The 18,478-nt window shown below is 37.0% G+C and overlaps 1 protein-coding gene across 1 annotated transcript; it reads right to left on the reverse strand.

Moving 5' to 3' along the window:
* Positions 1,041-4,008, reverse strand: LOC18792287 (probable small nuclear ribonucleoprotein E). The gene is made up of 6 exons (XM_007223773.2): positions 3,795-4,008; positions 3,655-3,681; positions 3,465-3,527; positions 1,589-1,667; positions 1,459-1,504; positions 1,041-1,375 (listed from the first exon to the last, which is right to left on the reverse strand). Exons 1-6 carry the CDS (start codon positions 3,834-3,836, stop codon positions 1,366-1,368), a joined length of 267 nt encoding a protein of 88 aa, XP_007223835.1. The 5' UTR covers positions 3,837-4,008; the 3' UTR covers positions 1,041-1,365.

Genomic DNA, 18,478 nt, shown 5'->3' on the forward strand with positions numbered 1-18,478 from the left:
AGATAGTCCATACAAGTCAGATTTCCTCAACCTTTCTGGGAAATTTCATTGTGGAAGCTTTCCACCCAACAACATCCACCATGTTAAATTACTCAGCAGTTACCTCTAAAAACAAGACCTCTCTCTCTCTCTCTCTCTCTCTCTCTCTCTCTCTCTCTCTCTCTCTCTCTCTCTCTCTTTTAATCCCTTTGTTTTAATTTTTATACAAGCGATACTAAGGAAAGTGGTATTGTGGCAAAAGAGAATAGAACCTAAGGTCTCGAGTAAAGGTGTACATGCTCTTAAACACTTGAGCTACACGCACCTTGTTTACAACACATCTCTCTTTATTTACACAATGATTGAGTAACAGTGATTCAACTCCAAGGGTTGGCTATGCATTTGAGCTTTGATGCCACATTGGTGCTCAATTCAAAAGCACCATAAAAATAAAAAATCAACCAGATAGACAGAAATGAAACTTGAAACCTTTCCCGACATTATTATAAACGAAAGGCCTCAAATTCATGGATAGACGGGATTCGAACTTGAAACTTCTCACAAAATTTTCATGCAGGAAAGGTCTCAAGTTCATGGCCTATGGTGGTGTGGTGTCTCCTAAATCATACCGCTCCAATAGTACAAGAAAAGCCCAATTGTTATCTGATCCTAAATCGGTCAACTGAAGAGTACGAAACCTGATATTGAATTGTTTTGTTCAGGAAAAACAAATTGAGAATGAAATTAAAATAAGATACATAAACAAGCAAGAGGAATTGAGTTTACTCTATTACCCAGTTATTCTCAAACTTCAAACTAGAAAAGATTGAAAAGACAACCAATAAAACTTAAATAGTTCTGCAAAGCATAAAATCATTCCCTGTTTTTGAAACTAAGACAAAAAACACGAAGCAAACAAGAACATTGAGAACATTGAGAACGAAATCAAATGTTTCATTCAAAAGGAATCTCTGATTTTCTTTGTCTAACAACCTTGATTTGGGTTATGCAGGGATGACAAACGGTTTATTTCCAAATTAAAAATGGTTGGCAATCTGACATGGTTGAACTGAACTACAAAAACTTACAAGCATTACACAAACCACCAAGAAATCCACGCACAAGTTTTTTGTGTAGGAAGTCTAACAACGGGGATCAAATATAAACACAAAGTATAAAGAATTCTGCATGACAAAACAAGATACAGTGTAAGTACTACCAGTGAAAGTAAATCCACTTGCAATTAAGGTTGTCAATACATATCACTACTCATAAATGACATCCAACCTATGTTTGTTTTAGAAAAGCAGTAAATCTAAAGAGCTCAACCTCCATCACAATGAAAACACACTGTAGCCTTAGTTCATGCATTTGCTAGATTGGCCATCATTTTCCCCTGGAATTTACAAAAGAGATTGTTAGACAGACAGACAGAGACTGAGACAGGCAGAGCGAGAAACAGAGTTTCAATTGACTTACGTGTTCATCATCAGAGTTATGTTGTCTCCTTTTAGAAGAATCCTTCCTGAAATAATTAAAACAAAACAGAAACAATTTAAAAATTGCACAAACCTCGGGAAGCAGAAGAGCAAAAGACGAGGAGACTCACCCAATGACTTTCTGGTGTTTTTCTTGATGCTGACTTCTTCGGCCTCATCCAGAACCAAATTCATGTACTCATCAAAACCCTATCAAACCCAGATCACCACCAAAGAGATTAAGACATTATGGTCAGATATACAGACAATATATATGCTGACATAAATAAGGGGAACAGATAGAGACAGAAAAAGAGAAAGAGAGAGTTGGCATATATCAGAATGCAAATTACATCATTTCTATGTCAGCTTCTGAACTATGACAAACATTTGTTAAATAAATGGAAGAAAATAAAATATCAAACTAGATTATAGCACAAATATGGAATATGGAGATAATCAAGCAGAGCCAACACATCGTCAACCGTAAGAAAATTAGGAATAATATGGATGAAGCCATTGGGTACAAGGCACCACAAAAGGAAAGATAAAGTTGTGTGTTTGTAAATGCGTTGAGAGAAAAAGTTGGACAATATGAAAGCCCTTCATAGAAAAAAAAAAAAAAAAAAAACAGAACCTACAAGTAAAATTGAAAAATCCAGGATATCCTGCTGGTTACATTATTCCTTACATTTTCTACTTCTCTATCTTTTTTCCATCCTCATAAATGACTAACATCTTCATCTAGCCACATAAACTGAACTTTTAACACATTCATAACATTTAACAATTATATTAGACCCACAAGTTGAAGACAAGTATGATTAGTTTTGTCAATTTGGAGCAATTTAAATTCTAAGGGCAAATTCAATTTTATAATCCATGTGCAACAACTTGTAACAAACAAATGTTGCTAGCACACAGCTGTCTATTCTATACCTTTCTGCAACCGATTTATCCATTTTAATGAAGTCAAGGTGCCCTTATACAACCCTAAGTGCTAGTAGAGATTCTAGAGAATTGGGCAAAAGGGAAGAAGGAAAGAAGGAAAAGTTCCAAAGCCCTACACGAAATCAAGGCTTTGAAATCTATTCCCTATACTAAGCCTCTTATGATCTAGAACCCACCGGGTTTTAGACAATAATTTGATCTTGGGCATAGTTACAAAATTGAAACTGAATCTTCCATGTTTCGACAAAAGTCTGTTTCATATAAGCACTTCATACGAGAACAGCGTAGAAGCATGTCACAACAAGGGAAACATGTTTTACCGACTGACGAAGACCAACTGTTGGAAGATAAATAGAATATACTGAAAAACTAATAATATCCCAGATCAACAGCTTCCACATCTTTCTTTTGCTTACTTTACGAGGAAAACTGGTTTTCCACTCAAGTACAATAATCATTCATAGCAGAAGGTCATACTTCCGCACCCTAATTAGACAAATACAAATGACTCCCGAAAAATCCCTGCAGTGTTCTTAAGATCTACCAAATAAGTAGTCATTCCACAATACACCTCCAATTACGTCATTAAAATTAATATGATGCCTAAAGAACCCCAATTCTTGAACCCATCAGAATAAAAGCTAAAAGCCTAAAACTACAAGCTATCCAATACTGTGTAACCTCCACAACCAACAATGTATAACAACATCAATCACACAACATAATAGACGAAAAGAACAACATGAACTTTTAATCAAAAGCTGGGAGAATAAATACATCAGCATTCGGTATCACTCAGTAGAACAGTTAAATTGAGCACTACTTCTATCAAAATTCGTTTAAGCTCAATCATATGCGGAAAGTAGAAATTTAATTCCCAATTTGGTTAGATCACTTAGAAAAAAATTATTATCAACATGAAGAAAAGATAACAAATTTAAAAAATAAAACTCAATTTTTGCTAATAAGCATCTAGCAACATGTACAAAAAATAACTCTAAAACCCTAGTGGCCTAATAAAAATTGGTTTGGAAATAAAGGAGAAAACAAACTTACAATGATTCGGCCTTCAATCCTCAGGTCCTTTTGCTCAAAGAGCCAAATCTGAATGCGGGCTTTCTGTAACAAAAATTTTCCAAAAAATTCAAAATTGAAAACCCCAACAATAAAATCACCCGCGATGGGAGCTTTCCGAAACAAACCCAGATGACAAAAGCAACCAAATAGAGTGACAAGGATGACTTACACTTTGAAGGAACCTGAAAATCAAGTTCTGCAGCAAAAACACCCAAAGAAAAAAGAAGGAAATTCGTCAGTGAATCATCAAAAAAATCGACAAAAACGCTAAACAAAACAAAGACTAGGAAGATGGAGAAGGGCACGTACAATGGGTTGGGTCATAATCCTCTGAACTTTGGTGCTCGCCATGGCTGCGAAATTCAATGGGTTTCGCGTCACAGACAGAAGTTCTTGTCGAAGAGACTTTGAAAACCTAGCGAGCTCAGTTTTTTTTTTTCTTCCTATTTGCTGAAATTGAAAGACAAGCCCGCCTTTTTATTTTTATTTTTTGTCAAAAACCGCCTTTTAATTAACTTCAAGAAAAAGAAGAGCTACTTAACAAAACAAATAAGGGTTATTTATTCAAATGGTGCTCAATTTTATACTCTAGTTGTATTTTGGTTATTTAACTAAATTATTTGCTCAAATGGTCCATTAATTTTCTATCATTCGGAAATTGGTCCACCATTACCTTCTATCAAAATTGTCATTATATATGAGGGCAAATTGATCATTTCATTCTCTCTCTCTCAAAGTTAAATGAATATTTCGGCCCAGTCATATTTCTTTCACCAAAAGCATAGGTTGTTGAAGTTGGGAGGGCCAAAGGTCTTTGGGTCTACTGACATCCCTTTCCCCAAAAGCGTAGGTTGGGGTGACATCTTGCTTGGGTGTTTGAGTAGCTTACAAACAAGGAAAAGAAAATACAAAAATAATTAGATGTTTGGGTTAAGGCATAAGTGGTGGGAGGAGGAGGAGGGGTTTGTTGCCAAGAGGAGTGGGGGGCGAATGGGACAGAGAGAAAGAGAGGAGGGAAAACTGAAGGGGGGGAGGGGTTTGTGGGGGGAATGGGGGAGAAGAAATCGGGATGAGGGGGCATTGGGTTTGGGTCTAAGGATTTTTTCCTTTTTTCTTCGATATTTTCTAATTTTGTATTAATTTTAACCTTATTTTTAGTTTTAAATTATATAAAGTCATATTTACCCTAAAATTTGATTAAATCTAATAGAAAATTAGACAATGGGACCAATTTGCCGAACAATAAAGAGTTGATGGACCATTTGAACAATAACATTTTCTTACGTGTGTTAGGGTCTTCGCGAGACTTCGACCCTAGTGGGTCAGATTTGAAGTATATAAATTGGACATGGGGAATTTTTTTCTAGTATAGTGTTCGGGGCAGGGCAGGGATGATATTCTAATCCCAAAAAGCAGGTCTGTAACAGACTTTTTCTTCCCTAAGAATTGAATAGGTCGTACAGGGGTAGCCTTATATATTTTTTTTGGTAGCACCAAATTGCATGTGGAGTATCATCTTCCTTCTTACCACACATGTAACACAAAGGAGACGGTAGAACCTTTCTTTGGAACAAATTCAAAGCTTATGGTGAAATATCATAAGCTATTCGCCAAGTAATCTGATGAGCTTCCTACACCACACAAAGTAAACTCAGATTTTCGCAAAGCCACTCGATAACCAGCCTTCACTGTATATTTACTATATTTAGAGAAGGCCAAAAGTCACTTTTGGTCCTTGTAGTTTGACACTTCAACCACTTTTGACCATGTAGTTTCAATTCCGTCAATTTTGTCATTGTAGTTTCATAATTGTAGCAATTTAAGGACAATTCTAATTTCCATCAAATTATTCTAACTTTTGTTATCTGTTAGGGGGTATTTTGGTCCAAACTTGCATCCCCTCCCCAACCGGCCAACACTCAAGAACAATCCCCGCCAAACCCAACCGAACCACAGCTAGCCACCACACCCTTAAATGACCGCCACCACAGCCTCCCAAAGCCGCCCCAACCCCAACAAAGGCACAAGGCAGAAGCAAGCAAGCGAGAAGCTAGAAAAAGAAAAAGAAAAATGGTTTTGAAATTTGGGAAGGTGCGTGGAAGCTAAAAGATGAAATCAAACTAAGAAAAAAGAAAAAGAAAAATGGTTTAAAATTTGGCTGTTTGAGACAGCTAGAAAATGACTCACATTCAAGCTAGCATGTTTGCCTATAAGATGAAGACAGAATGTTGTCATCCAAACACATTGATCAAGGGAGTTAAAAATAAACAATAATCTATGACAATCAGATGGATGCGCATTACAAAATAAAAAGCTATTGTCTGCAAAAACTAGATGTGAAATACTAATCTCATTAACGTGTTTTATGTCTTTGAGCATGAGTGAGGAGAGCACATAAGCCTTCTGCACAAATGAGAAATAGGTAAGGTGACAAGGGGTCCCCCTTACGGAGCCCCTAGTAGGAATATCAAACCAGTTCGTGACCCCTGGATTTTTACAGAGTACGTCACTGTAGTTATGAAAAATCCATTCCACTTTATCGTATGCCTTGGACATATCCAACTTAAGCACCATTTGCTTTAAACCACTACTTCCTCGTCTTTTGATCGTATGTATGCTTTCAAAGGCTACAATAATATTCATATATGTGATTAGCCGAGTTGGAACAAACACACTCTGGAATTCTGAGATTACACAGGGGATAACTATCTTCATCATGTTCACCAAAGTTTTCAAAAGCAATTTATAAATAACCGTACCACTATTACAAATAACGAAATAGATGACGGGGATCCATCGTCTTGTAATGTTTTGAAAACCGTCATTAAATCGACCAACATCTTTTGAATGTCAAACTAGCTATGACGGTGAAAAACTGTCATTGTTTATCAGTATAGACGATGGTTTTTACAACACTATCATCGTTGTTTATCTTCGAAGACGACCGTTTTTATATAAAAATAGTTGTCGTTTATCTATACAACGACGTTATTTTCTATAAAGAAGACATTTTAATGTAAAAACGTCCTCGAATAAGTTTCCATGTTGTTGACATGTGAATTAATGCCTAAACAGTGTCATTGATTAGCTATGGAGATGGCGGTTGTATTGTAAATTTGTTGTCTAATTAGTTCCTAGGCGATTACATTTTGGTTTTTTTTGTTTCCAATGATTCTATACAACAATTTTAACTAGAAAACCAACCATAACGCTTTATTAATGAATATATGCACTCAAAAAATTATTATTTTTCTAAAACTTGAAGATTCAATTTTATTACATAGAATTAGAAACAATGGAACTACATGTGATTGCTCTCAAATTCTACCACATCCATAGATGATACTTGAATTACATGCTTCCTAATATCAACCTTTTCTCTTTCCTTTCTAGTTCTGTACTCAACATAGAGCAAAGCTTTTCTTCCTCCCTTCAATCTTTATAGTCCAATGCCCCTTCTTATCTTAACCAAAATCCCAGTCTTTGTTCGGCAGCTTTTTCCCTCTCTTTCAATGCCTTCCCTGCTCCATAAAAATAAGAATCCAATGTAAAGGATTCCTTAGGTAATTCAAAAATAAATAAGGGCAATTTTGTCCATTTTGGCATCTTTTAAAAAATTTCTCTCTCTTTTGGGCTTTTCCAAAGTCTCCCATAACAAAAATACTTAAGTGAATAAAATCAAATTACCTTGTGAAAAAAATTAACCATATAACCTGTTAATTTGTTTTCAAGATCCTACAGGAAAACAAGATTAGGATCAATACATTATACATAGCACATCTTTCTAATTAGAAATTGTTTAAGTAATGAACAAAGTATTCTGGTTCCCTTTTACTCGGTCAAAACTTTGAACAAAATCCTATTTGAAAGAATCATAATCTTGAAAGTTTATTTATGACAAATTTCGTGGAGTTCATATGAAAATTAATTTATTTATAAAGAGGGGAGGATTCAGCTTGGGCACAGAAGCCAGGTGTGACTTCCACATATTATTTTATCTTTTCCTTTTCAGGTTTAGATAATGAAAGCTTAAGTGACAAGTTTCCAAACCTTAATATTATCTTTTGCTTGGTCAAGGATACTAACACGTATATATGTTTATAAACTCTTGTTTTGATTACGACATGTTACTTCTAGGTCAAGCTTAATAAACGATCAAGCTCAATAAGAGGGATTCATTTTGATGAGGGTGGAAAAGAATCGCATTGTTTGGAATTTCGAAAAGTGGTTCAAGATCCGAACTATCTAATTTGAGATCCCAGTTATTATTTTACTTGTAAAATAGAATTAATCAATAGACTTGGGACATTTTCTAATAAATTGTTCATTCTATATATATAAAAAATTGTTTATGTATGTAAGTAAGACCTTCAATTGCAGAGTCCTTAAACAAGTTTATTTGAGAAACAATTTTATAGGACCCACCCTATATTTCAATTATTCGAACTGTCTATTTTTTTCAATTCCAACATTCATTTTTGTCGTTGATTTTTTCTTTCTTGGGAAGTTGGTTCCTCGTTTTATTTTATACGAATGAATTCCATTCTCATTAAGGTGATCAAATTAAACTTGATGATTATTGTGATGATTTTTATGTCGATCGTGATGTTTCTGGCTTTTTGATAATATAAAACAGATCGTGATCTTGTGTGTGTTTTGAAACTAGGAAAAGGGTGTTTTTGTCATCCTTAGAAGGATGCAAATTGACTTGCCCCGAGTTATCCTTTTTTTTTGGTAACTGAATAATTCCATTAGGCACCCTCCAGGGAAAAGGGACCCAAAACAGACAAAGAGCAGCAAGAAAAAACAAGGAAGGAGCCAAAAACAAAAGCTCCAAAGAACCAACCAAAGAGCAACTAGTTAAAAGGCCAAAAACAAAAGCTCCAAAGAGCCAACCAAAGAGCCAGAAAAACAGAATTAGATCATAGCCACATCAAGAATATTAAAATTGTCTCGTGTTATCAGGTGATGCAAATTGACTTGACTCGAGTTATCAAGTGATGCAAATTGAATCAACATTTATGAGTGTTGACCAAATATATATGCTGGCCCATTTGCTCAAACTCCTATTAAGGATGAGCTTGGAACACAAATCGTACGTAAGATTTAAAGCTAAAAAGAATAGGCAAAACGAAAGAGAAAAACAGTAATTTAAATATACATGAGAGTGCATGAGACAAACCCAGGTAGCTTAACAATGATGACAAACCAGAAGCACCTTCTATCTTTCTTCTTCATTCTTTCGTTGGCCGGGCTTGGGAGTATCCAGCTTTCAATGGCGAAGGAGGTGATACGAATACCAGTCGTGGTAGTTCTTGACTTGAATTCCTCTGTTGGAGCGATTGCAGAGAGCTGTATGACCATGGCACTCTCAGATTTTTATGCTAAGCATGCTCATTATCGAACAAGGCTTGATCTTCGCACCCGGGATTCAGCGGATGATATTGTTACTGCAGCATCTGAAGGTGGATTAGACGCTACCTTCTTTCCAGCTATATATTTTTGGCCACACACACATACACTCAGCCTTTTGATCTTAGCTAATTAATTTGTCTGTTGAATTCATGCAGCCTGGTATATGATGAAGAAAGAAAAAGTGCAGGCCATCATAGGACCTCAAAGGTCAGCAGAAGCAAAGTTTGTGATGGAGCTTGGCAGAAAGGCTAAGGTTCCCATCATTTCATTCTCTGCCACCAGTCCCTCTCTTTCCCTTCTCAAAACTAAAGGGGAAGTCAGCTCCAGGTTTCAACAGTTTTATCAAATGGTGGAGACTCAGTTTCATGCTAGAATTCAGGTTCTTCGTTCTGACAATGGCGGAGAATTTCTCAACCATGATCTTAACCAATTCTTTTAAGATTATGGCATCATACATCAACGCTCATGCCCTTACACTCCCCAATATAATAGGGTGGCCGAAAGAAAGAATAGACACTTATTAGAAGTCGTTTGTGCCTTTCTCTTTGGTGCCAATATGCCACGATCTTTTTAGGGGCGAAGCCGTCGTCTATGCAGCATGCCTTATCAATCAGATTCTCTATAGTATCCTAAATTTCCAAACACCACTTCAAATACTTCACCACCATATCCAAACACCTCCCACCCCAAACCTGGAACCCTAGATTTTTGGATGTGTTGTATTTGTCCACTTACATGATCATCAACGAAGCAAATTGGATCCCCGAGCTGAAAAGTGTGTTTTCATTGGCTATGCACCTTATCAGAAAGGATACCGGTGTTATCATCCTCTTAGTCAGAAGGTTGACCTCCATATATATTGTGTTTCAAGAACATGACTTATATTTTTCAACAGCCCAGGAGGAGAATTGAGAACCCACCACTGCTCCAATTCTCGATTTTTTTCCCCAGGACGTCACTCTGCATCAAAATGACTCGTCGCTAGTGGAAAGCAACCAGTCGCCCCCTTAGTTCTTCAACTACAGAGAACCTGCTTCAAAATGACCGGTCGCCATAAGAAAACGATCCGTTGTCTCCATGCTGTCCAAATCAAGAGGAGGAAATATAACCGTTTTATGAGATTTTACCCGCTTAAGCTCTAGTACCGTACCAATCACTGGCTGAAAAAGTCATTCAGGTAACATATTTTCCTGAAATTGATAACACTAATGAAATATCCTATGATGATTTGATTTTAGAAGGTACATAGTCTACATATCAGCTTCCAGAAAGGAAAAACCGTGGCAAACCTCGAGTACAATATGAAGCAGATCTTAAAGCCAAAGGAAAATACCCCATCAATAATTATATATCTCTCAGCAGATTATTAGAGTCACGTGTACACTATGTGAAGCAGTTGGCTGACATATCTGTCCCCAACAGTGTAACTAAAGCACTAGAAGACCCAAAATGGAAAGAAGTTATGAATGAAGAAAAGCAAGCTCTCCAAAAGAATATCACATGGGAACTCGCGCCCTTATCTCATGGAAAGAAGACAATAGGATGCATGTAGATTTATACTGTGAAACTTAAAGCAGATGGATCCGTTGAAATATATAAAGCTAGATTGGGGCGAAGGGGTACACACAGAGATATGGGATAGACTATGAAGAGACTTTTGCCCCAGTAGCCAAGATTAACACTATTAGAGTCCTATTGTCTCTAGCAGCAAATCTCGATTGGCCACTACATCAATTTGATGTCAAAAATACATTCGTACACGAATACTTGGAAGAAAAAGTATATATGGACTTACCCCAAAGATGTAATTTAGCTCCTGTAACACCCCGACTCCAAATTAAACATCTTATTTAAGTTATTTAAATTATTTAAGGGAAATTACAAATTTACCCTTGAGATAAGGGCATTTTGGTTATTTTCTTAGTCGGAGAGAGTTTGGGGCAGTGACTAGTATTTTTGGATAGGTCGTACTGAGATGAGTTCGTAGACACGTAGTGGGCTCGAATCGGAGTTGTAACGAGAGAGATATGGTCAAAAGAAACCCAGTGGCACAACCGTAATTATTTCGAAATAGGATTTTTATAAAAAAAAAATCAGATCTCTCTCTCTCTCTCTCTCTCTCTCGCGCGCGCGCTACGGCAGTCGGCCACATTTTGGCCAGCCGTGCTCTTCTCCGGCCACCGATGACGACATGGCTGGTACCAAAATGATCGGGCCGTCGTCCTCTTCCAACCCCAGCTGGCTCCCTCCTCCAGCCACAGCGATTTCGCCGGAAAATGGAGAAGAAGCGGCGGGTGTCGTCGAAACTTCTCCGCCGTTGATCTCCCTCCTCCGGCCAACGATTCCGACGAGCGAGGTATGGTTTCTCACCTACTTTTCATGCTCTAGCTGCCTGTTGGGTAGGATTGGATTGATTCTTAGCGTAGGTAATTCGATTTACGAAATTAAATTCGGCCGATTTTGGGATCTCGATTCCGGCCACTTTCGATCAGTTTTTGGGGTAGGTCCAAGAACAAAAGTGGCTCCAAATAGGGTGTTATACCTAAGGTAGGATTTTGGAGCCGTGGTTTTGAGATTTTCCTGCGATGCGTTATTGCTTTGGGCACCCAGCGCTGGCGGCGCGTGGGCGAGGGTAGTGAAGTTGCACTGTGTCTCGATGAGATCCTTAGGTTGTCACGAGTGCGTAGGATTTTGCGGATTTCAATTCGGACGTCGTTTGACTATCGAACGGATATCGCCTATTGCGCGTTATCCGGGTTCGATAGGTTAGGACCGTTGGATGGTCTCAAATTTAATATATGTTAATCTAGGTATTTCTAGGATCATGTAGGAATTCACGGATCTTGAATCGGAGCCCCGGATGTTCCGATTTAATTATTTAAAGTTTATGTTTTACATAAACGTTCAGATCATACGATTGTGAGCGATCTGACCATCCGATCTGAACCAAACTTGTAGGATGAGTGTCCTATACCTTGTAGAACCCATAGGAACTTTCGGATCGGAATTTGGAGGTCGTGGTCCCTGCGGGCCCGTTTGACCGGGGTTAGGGTAGTTTGACCCTTAGTTGACCGTGAGTCTCCAGAAGTAATCTCACCTTCCCAGGGGGATTATCGGGTGCTAGACTATTGTTGAGGTTTACACAATATTAGAAGTAAATTATATATTTATATACGTTTGTAAAGGTATAAAAGGAGTCTAGAATGTCAGTTTGAAGTGCTATACGCACTACCTTAGATACCTCCCTAGATTTTGGTTACACTACAAGTACCACCATGTAAATGTTAGGTCCCACGTGGCGTAGGTTATCCGACGTGCGGACAGGCCCCATACGTGGCGTTGGTTGTACCGGCGTATGGGGAGATATTGTGATATTATGTTGAGGTCACACGTAGCGTAGGTTATCCGGCGTGTCGACAGACCTCATACATGGAATTGGTTGTACCGGCGTATGGGGAGATACTATGATATGATGTTCAGGTCTTGCGTAGCGTAGGTTATCCGGCATTGAGACAGGCCCCATACGTGGCGTTGGTTGTATCAGCGTATGGGGAGATATTGTGATAGTATGGTATGGTCGCACGTGGCGTAGGTTATCCGGCGTTGAGACAGGCGCCATACGTGGCGTTGGTTGTACCGGCGTATGAGGAGATATTGTGATAGTATGGTATGGTCGCACGTGGCGTAGGTTATCCGGCGTGTTGACATGCCCCATACGTGGCGTTGGTTGTACCGGAGTATGGGGAGATTATGTGATAATATGTTGAGGTCGCACGTGGCGTAGGTTATCCGGCGTATTGACAGACCCTATATGTGGCGTTGGTAGTACCGGCGTATGGGGAGATAATGTGAAATACAGAGAAATGAATAAAGGTATTACCTATGTGTGAAATTGGGTTTTATGGAAGAACTACGTGTGGCTTGATCCCTCAGTGAGGGTACATAGGCAGCCTAAGGTTTAGGTGCAGCCGCGGACATAGATGTGATTGTGTTAGGAGGTTAAAACCTCGTATGTTGGATTTGGAAAAGTTAGATGATGTATGTTGTAGTTAATATTCTTAATTTATATTCGAATTTATCGTTTGCCTTGTTTAAGGCATGAATTGATTTGCTAGCATGCTTGGTAGTTGAGAATTATAGGAAGGTCGAAGGCCGTTTATGTGAATTGCATGAAATTATATTGTGCATGCTGCCAGTTGTGGTTATTAAATGTGTTTTTATGCAGATTGTAATTTTGGGAAATGTTCAATTTACAGGGGAGACTCTGCCGAAATTTCGGCAGAAAGTCTCGTACCCTTATTCCATTTTGGGAAAAAGGGTATAACTTTAGAAGATGTCCTGTGATGTCGGGAATTTTCACAGGATTCGCCTTGAATTTTGGGAAATTCGGGGCGGGTCCTTTCAGCTTTTGACAAGAAAAATCACGTTTGCAAGCTCAGAAAGTCATTATATGGTTTAAAGCAATCTCTCAGGGCATGGTTTGGCAGATTTACTAAATCTATGAAGAATTTTGGATATGAACAGAGTAATTCAGATCACACCCTGTTCTTGAAGCGTGATGAAGGAAAACTTACTGCATTGATTGTTTATGTAGATGACATAATCGTTACTGGAAATGACGCAGAAGAGCAACTGAAGTTGCAAAAGTATTTGTCTCGGGAATTTGAGATGAAAGATTTAGGTGATTTGAAGTACTTTCTCGGAATCGAAGTAGCAATGTCAAAAACTGGTATATTTATGTCTCAAAGGAAGTATGTAATGGATCTACTCACTGAAACAGGAATGCTTGGATGTAAGCCTGCTGACACACCCATTGAGATGAATCACAAGTTGTGTGAAGACATGGACCAAGAACCAATCAATAAGGAACAATACCAATGCCTTGTTAGAAGGTTGATATACCTGGCACACACAAGACCAGACATTGCATCTGTTGTGAGTGTGGTTAATCAGTTTATGCATTCACCTAGTGTTTCTCATTGGAATGCAGTTGATCAAATCTTAAGATACTTAAAGTCAGCCCTTGGGAAAGGATTAATGTTCTAAAAAAATGGAGATCTTGAAGTTGTTGGATATACAAATGCTGATTGAGCTAGTTCCATTATAGATAGACGCTCTACTTCTGGTTATTTTATATTCGTGGGAGGTAACCTAGTCACTGGGCTAGTAAAAAGCAAAGTATGGTTTCTCGGTCTAGTGTAGAAGCAGAGTATTGAGGAATGGCTCACGGTGTTTGTGAATTATTGTGGATTAGAAGACTCTTGATAGAATTGGGCTTCAAGCCAGAAAAGCCAATGGAGTTGCATTGTGACAACAAGTTAGCTATCGATATTGCTCATAATCCAGTTCAACATGATCGAACGAAACTTGTTAAGGTAGATAGACATTTTATCAAAGAAAAAGTTGAGAAGAAGATCATCCGCCTACCATTCGTAAAATCAAAAGATCAACTAGTAGATATCTTAACAAAAACTATTTGTGGCAGAGTATTTCATGGCTCACTTACCAAGTTGGACATTGGTGACATATATGCACCAACTTGAGGAGGAGTGTTGACTTGAGTCTCCTAATTAATCAAGGAGATTTATTTCCTTGATTAATGAAGGGATTTACTTTCCTATTCTATATAGTTGAGAAATCATTGTATAATTAGGAGATACTATCCTAATTAATTATTGTATCTATTTCCTTGTAAAGCACTCATGTAAACTCCTATATATACCTCCTTATGGAGAAGAATAAAACTTAACCCAAAGTATTCAAACCATATTCATATTTTAGCAGAGACGACTTAAGATTGTCCATTCTACAATAGTGGTGATTAGACATGGTAACCATTTTCCTGAATGAGTCCAAAAAAGAATCACCAAATTCCTTGGCAAGGCCAGAATTTCTTAGTGAAGAAGATATCTTCATCTGTGTCGTCTTCCAATCAAACACAGATATATTTGGTCGCCCTCATCGAATACATGTATCTTTGCATATTTAGTCATCTTGTGTGCCGTGTGGAATGTACGTACTAAAGATGTTGAAAATTCACACACACAAGAAAACGTAGAAATATTACACCAAGGCATATGCATATTTGCTGGAAAAAAAAAAAAAAGCATATTAACTCAAGGTTGATTGGAACAAGCTCTGATACCACTATTAGTTTAAGGAAAAAGAGGTTTGAGGAATGATTGATGGTGTTTAGGACAATAATTTAACTTGGAATGGAAAACTTTTGAAAGAGTGACAGAGTAGTTTTATATTCTATTGATTGAAGTCAATACACGGCTTTAATACTGAGTTGACTGATTGCTTGAGTTGGACAACTGTAGTTTCCACCTTACATTTTTGAATAGGCATCAAGCCTATAAATAGGAGAGACTTAAATCGACATATGCTTAGAGCACTTTCAGCAGTTTGCCCTTTGCCATGGCTTTGGGGGGATAGGGCAGCTACTATTCACGTGAATAGTGGTTGGCTTTGCAAAAAGCAATGTGTGTTTCCAGCAGTTGCCATGGCAAAGGGAAAATACTAAATTTTTTTTTGTCTTTTTCACAAATTGTTTTACCTAAACAATTAATTTGGATAATATTTTCGGATAAGATTTTTGGGTTCCTACGTGTCAATACTATTCATATCTCATAATCAGATAAAATTTTCGGATAAGATTTTCGGTTTCAAATTTCAAATAAATTTCAAAATTCAAAATTCAAAATTCAGATACATTTCAAAATTTAAATTTAAGATAAATTTCAAATTTCAGATGAATTTCAAAATTCAAATTCAAGAGTTTTAGCACTTTGAATATTTTATATTAAAGCACAACTTTGATCTCAGATTTTTTTGTACTCAACGACTTTGTTAAGTCGGTTTGCACATTCATTTATGAGTGATGCAAGTGATGCAAATTGCCTTTGATCTCAGAAAGAGACCGGTATTGACTTTGTCTCGAGTTATCAAGTGACGCAAATTGAATCAACATTTATGAGTGTTGACCAAATGCTTGCCCATTTTCTCAAACTCCTATTAAGGATGAGCTTGGAACACAAATCGTACATAAGATTTAAAGCTAAAAAGAGTAGGCAAAACGAAAGAGAAAAACAGTAATTTTAATAGATGACAAGCCAGAAGCACCTTCTATTTTTCTTCTTCATTCTTTCGTTGGTACATGACGTGGATACTCCTGATGATCAGGCTATAGGCGCTCTACCTGATGCAAATGACATGCATAACCATATAGTAGTGACCAACGAAACAGTGGAGAACAATATTGATCCAAATGAAAGTGATGAAAATCTTTCATCTGGGCCAATTGATTCTATTGTAACCTAACTATGGCTCTACAACTCCAAACTTTTAAATATCCCAAGTTGGGTTTCCTTTTGAACCATAACTCATAAGGAGTTACTTTCAATTTCTTTGTAGGAACTCTATTTAATAGATGACAAGTTGTGAACATTGCCTCTCCTTAATAACCTTTGCTGAGGTTTGAGTTTAGTAACATGGGATTCACCATTTCCACAATAGTCATATTTTTCTTTTCTGCTACGCCATTTTCTTATGGTGTATAGGCAATAGAGGTTTCATGTACAATACACGCAGATTCACAAAAAAGATGGAAATATGTATTCTCCACCTCTATCGGATCTAAGATACATGATCTTGGCTTCACACAGATTTTCTATGGAACCTAGGGTTTCATACGGTTTTAGGATTTCTTGGTTTTCTGTTTAAGTCAACTCATGGCATTATATTAATTAGTTTTTATCATACTATTAATTAGATTTAGAGATTTTCGCTATTTTTTGGTAGATTCCAGTCAATCGCTGATAGATTTCAGTTTATCTTTTCAGGTTTAGACGTTTGTCGATTCGTAAACCCATGCTTCTGTGCTGCATGTATCAGAGCGGGCCATCATTCAGAGCAAGGATCTGCCTTCTCAATGATGAGCGGCAATGGGAGGTACACAAACCTCATCGACGATGGTCGTGGGGAAATATCAAATATTGAAGGGAAACACGCTAGTGGTTTTGCCTGAAGCCAATCTCATCAATCCTATGTTGCAGATGTTCCATGCTTTATGGGAAGTGACTGCATTGAAGGGTTTCTCGAATGGGTTGCAGATGTAGAGGAAATATTTGATACAATAGCGATCCCAAAAGAGAAGATGGTGAAAATTGTTGTGTCCTATTTAACAAGCGATGTCACTTCTTGGTGGAATCAGATGCAAAAATCAAGGGAGCAACAAGGTAAAAATCTTATCAATTCTTGGCTTTAGATGAAGAGAGTTCTTGTGAAAAATTCTTTCCTTTTGAATATGAAATATATTTGTTAAGGGATGGTTACAAAATTTATCAACCCATAATTATGGGGAGCCAAGAAAAGATAGAGGGAGATGTCAAAAAAGAAGAAATTGTGAAGGATGCTAATTTAAGTGATGATCCAGTAACCCATAAGATGGAGGAAGAGATTCAAGAAAAACAAGATATTTAGCCTATTGAAACTCCTATTGTTGGGGAAGTAGATATCCTAAAAGACAAAGAGCAACAATTGGTTTCCTCTAAAATTCAAGATATGGAATTTCTGAATTTGGAGAGGAAAATAATTCATACAAGGAGTGCGATTACCAATTGGCATATTCTAATCTTGTTTATGGAATTAATTATATGATTATTCCATCCAAGTATGAGCAAGTTTAGATGACACAAATTGAAGAGCTTATCTACACATCACGTTCTATGTTTACTCAGTTTTGTTTTAAGGAGAACTCGAGGTTGAGTTCTTTACAAGTGGAGGTGTTTGATGTAGGACGAGATATGGGTCATCTATGGTGGGAAATATTAATTAAAATAAAGTGGCTTGATCAAAAATAGGCAAAATTTACCCCATACTTTCATAAATGTCAATTTTTATAAAAACTTTCAAAAATAGCCAAAAACTCACTTAAATAGACTCAAATACCTTCAAAATTAGAAACAAATAAAAGAAGGAATGAAGCCTGAATTCATGATTAGAATATAATTTATGAACACCACATTAAATGAGATAAACTACTGCATAATTATAATAAATGAAAATTAGGAACATAAAAAACAGAGAACAACTAAGTAGTTGAAACTCAACAACTTCTCTCTAGCACTACGAGCCTACGATACATGAGTATAAGAACGTATATCAATTAGCACCATAGGGCATCAGAACAGAAAGAACCCGTAAAGCAATCAATAATATATAATGAACTATTGTTTCATCATAAAAATCTTGTGCAATAAAGTTCCCATAAAGCTATTCTCAATAATTTGAAATTCAATTTACCAGCAATAACAAAGAAGGAGAATTAAATTACTTGAAGAATTAAAAAAATTTAAAAGGAGAAGAAGAACGAAATAACCATACCATTCTCAAATTATCTGTAATCTTGGTCTCTTGTTCTTCTGAGGAAGTTCAGTGTTTGAATATGGGTTTGGCTTGCTGCCATCTTAATGTCTTCTCTTTAATGAAAGACAGATTTGGACAAAAAATAAAAATAAAAAAAAAAATCTTTTATATAAACTCTGTATGCTTATTTTTTGCTACATTTTTTTCTC

This window comes from Prunus persica, chromosome G1, assembly GCF_000346465.2.
Source record: "Prunus persica cultivar Lovell chromosome G1, Prunus_persica_NCBIv2, whole genome shotgun sequence".
Taxonomy (NCBI): Eukaryota; Viridiplantae; Streptophyta; class Magnoliopsida; order Rosales; family Rosaceae; genus Prunus; species Prunus persica.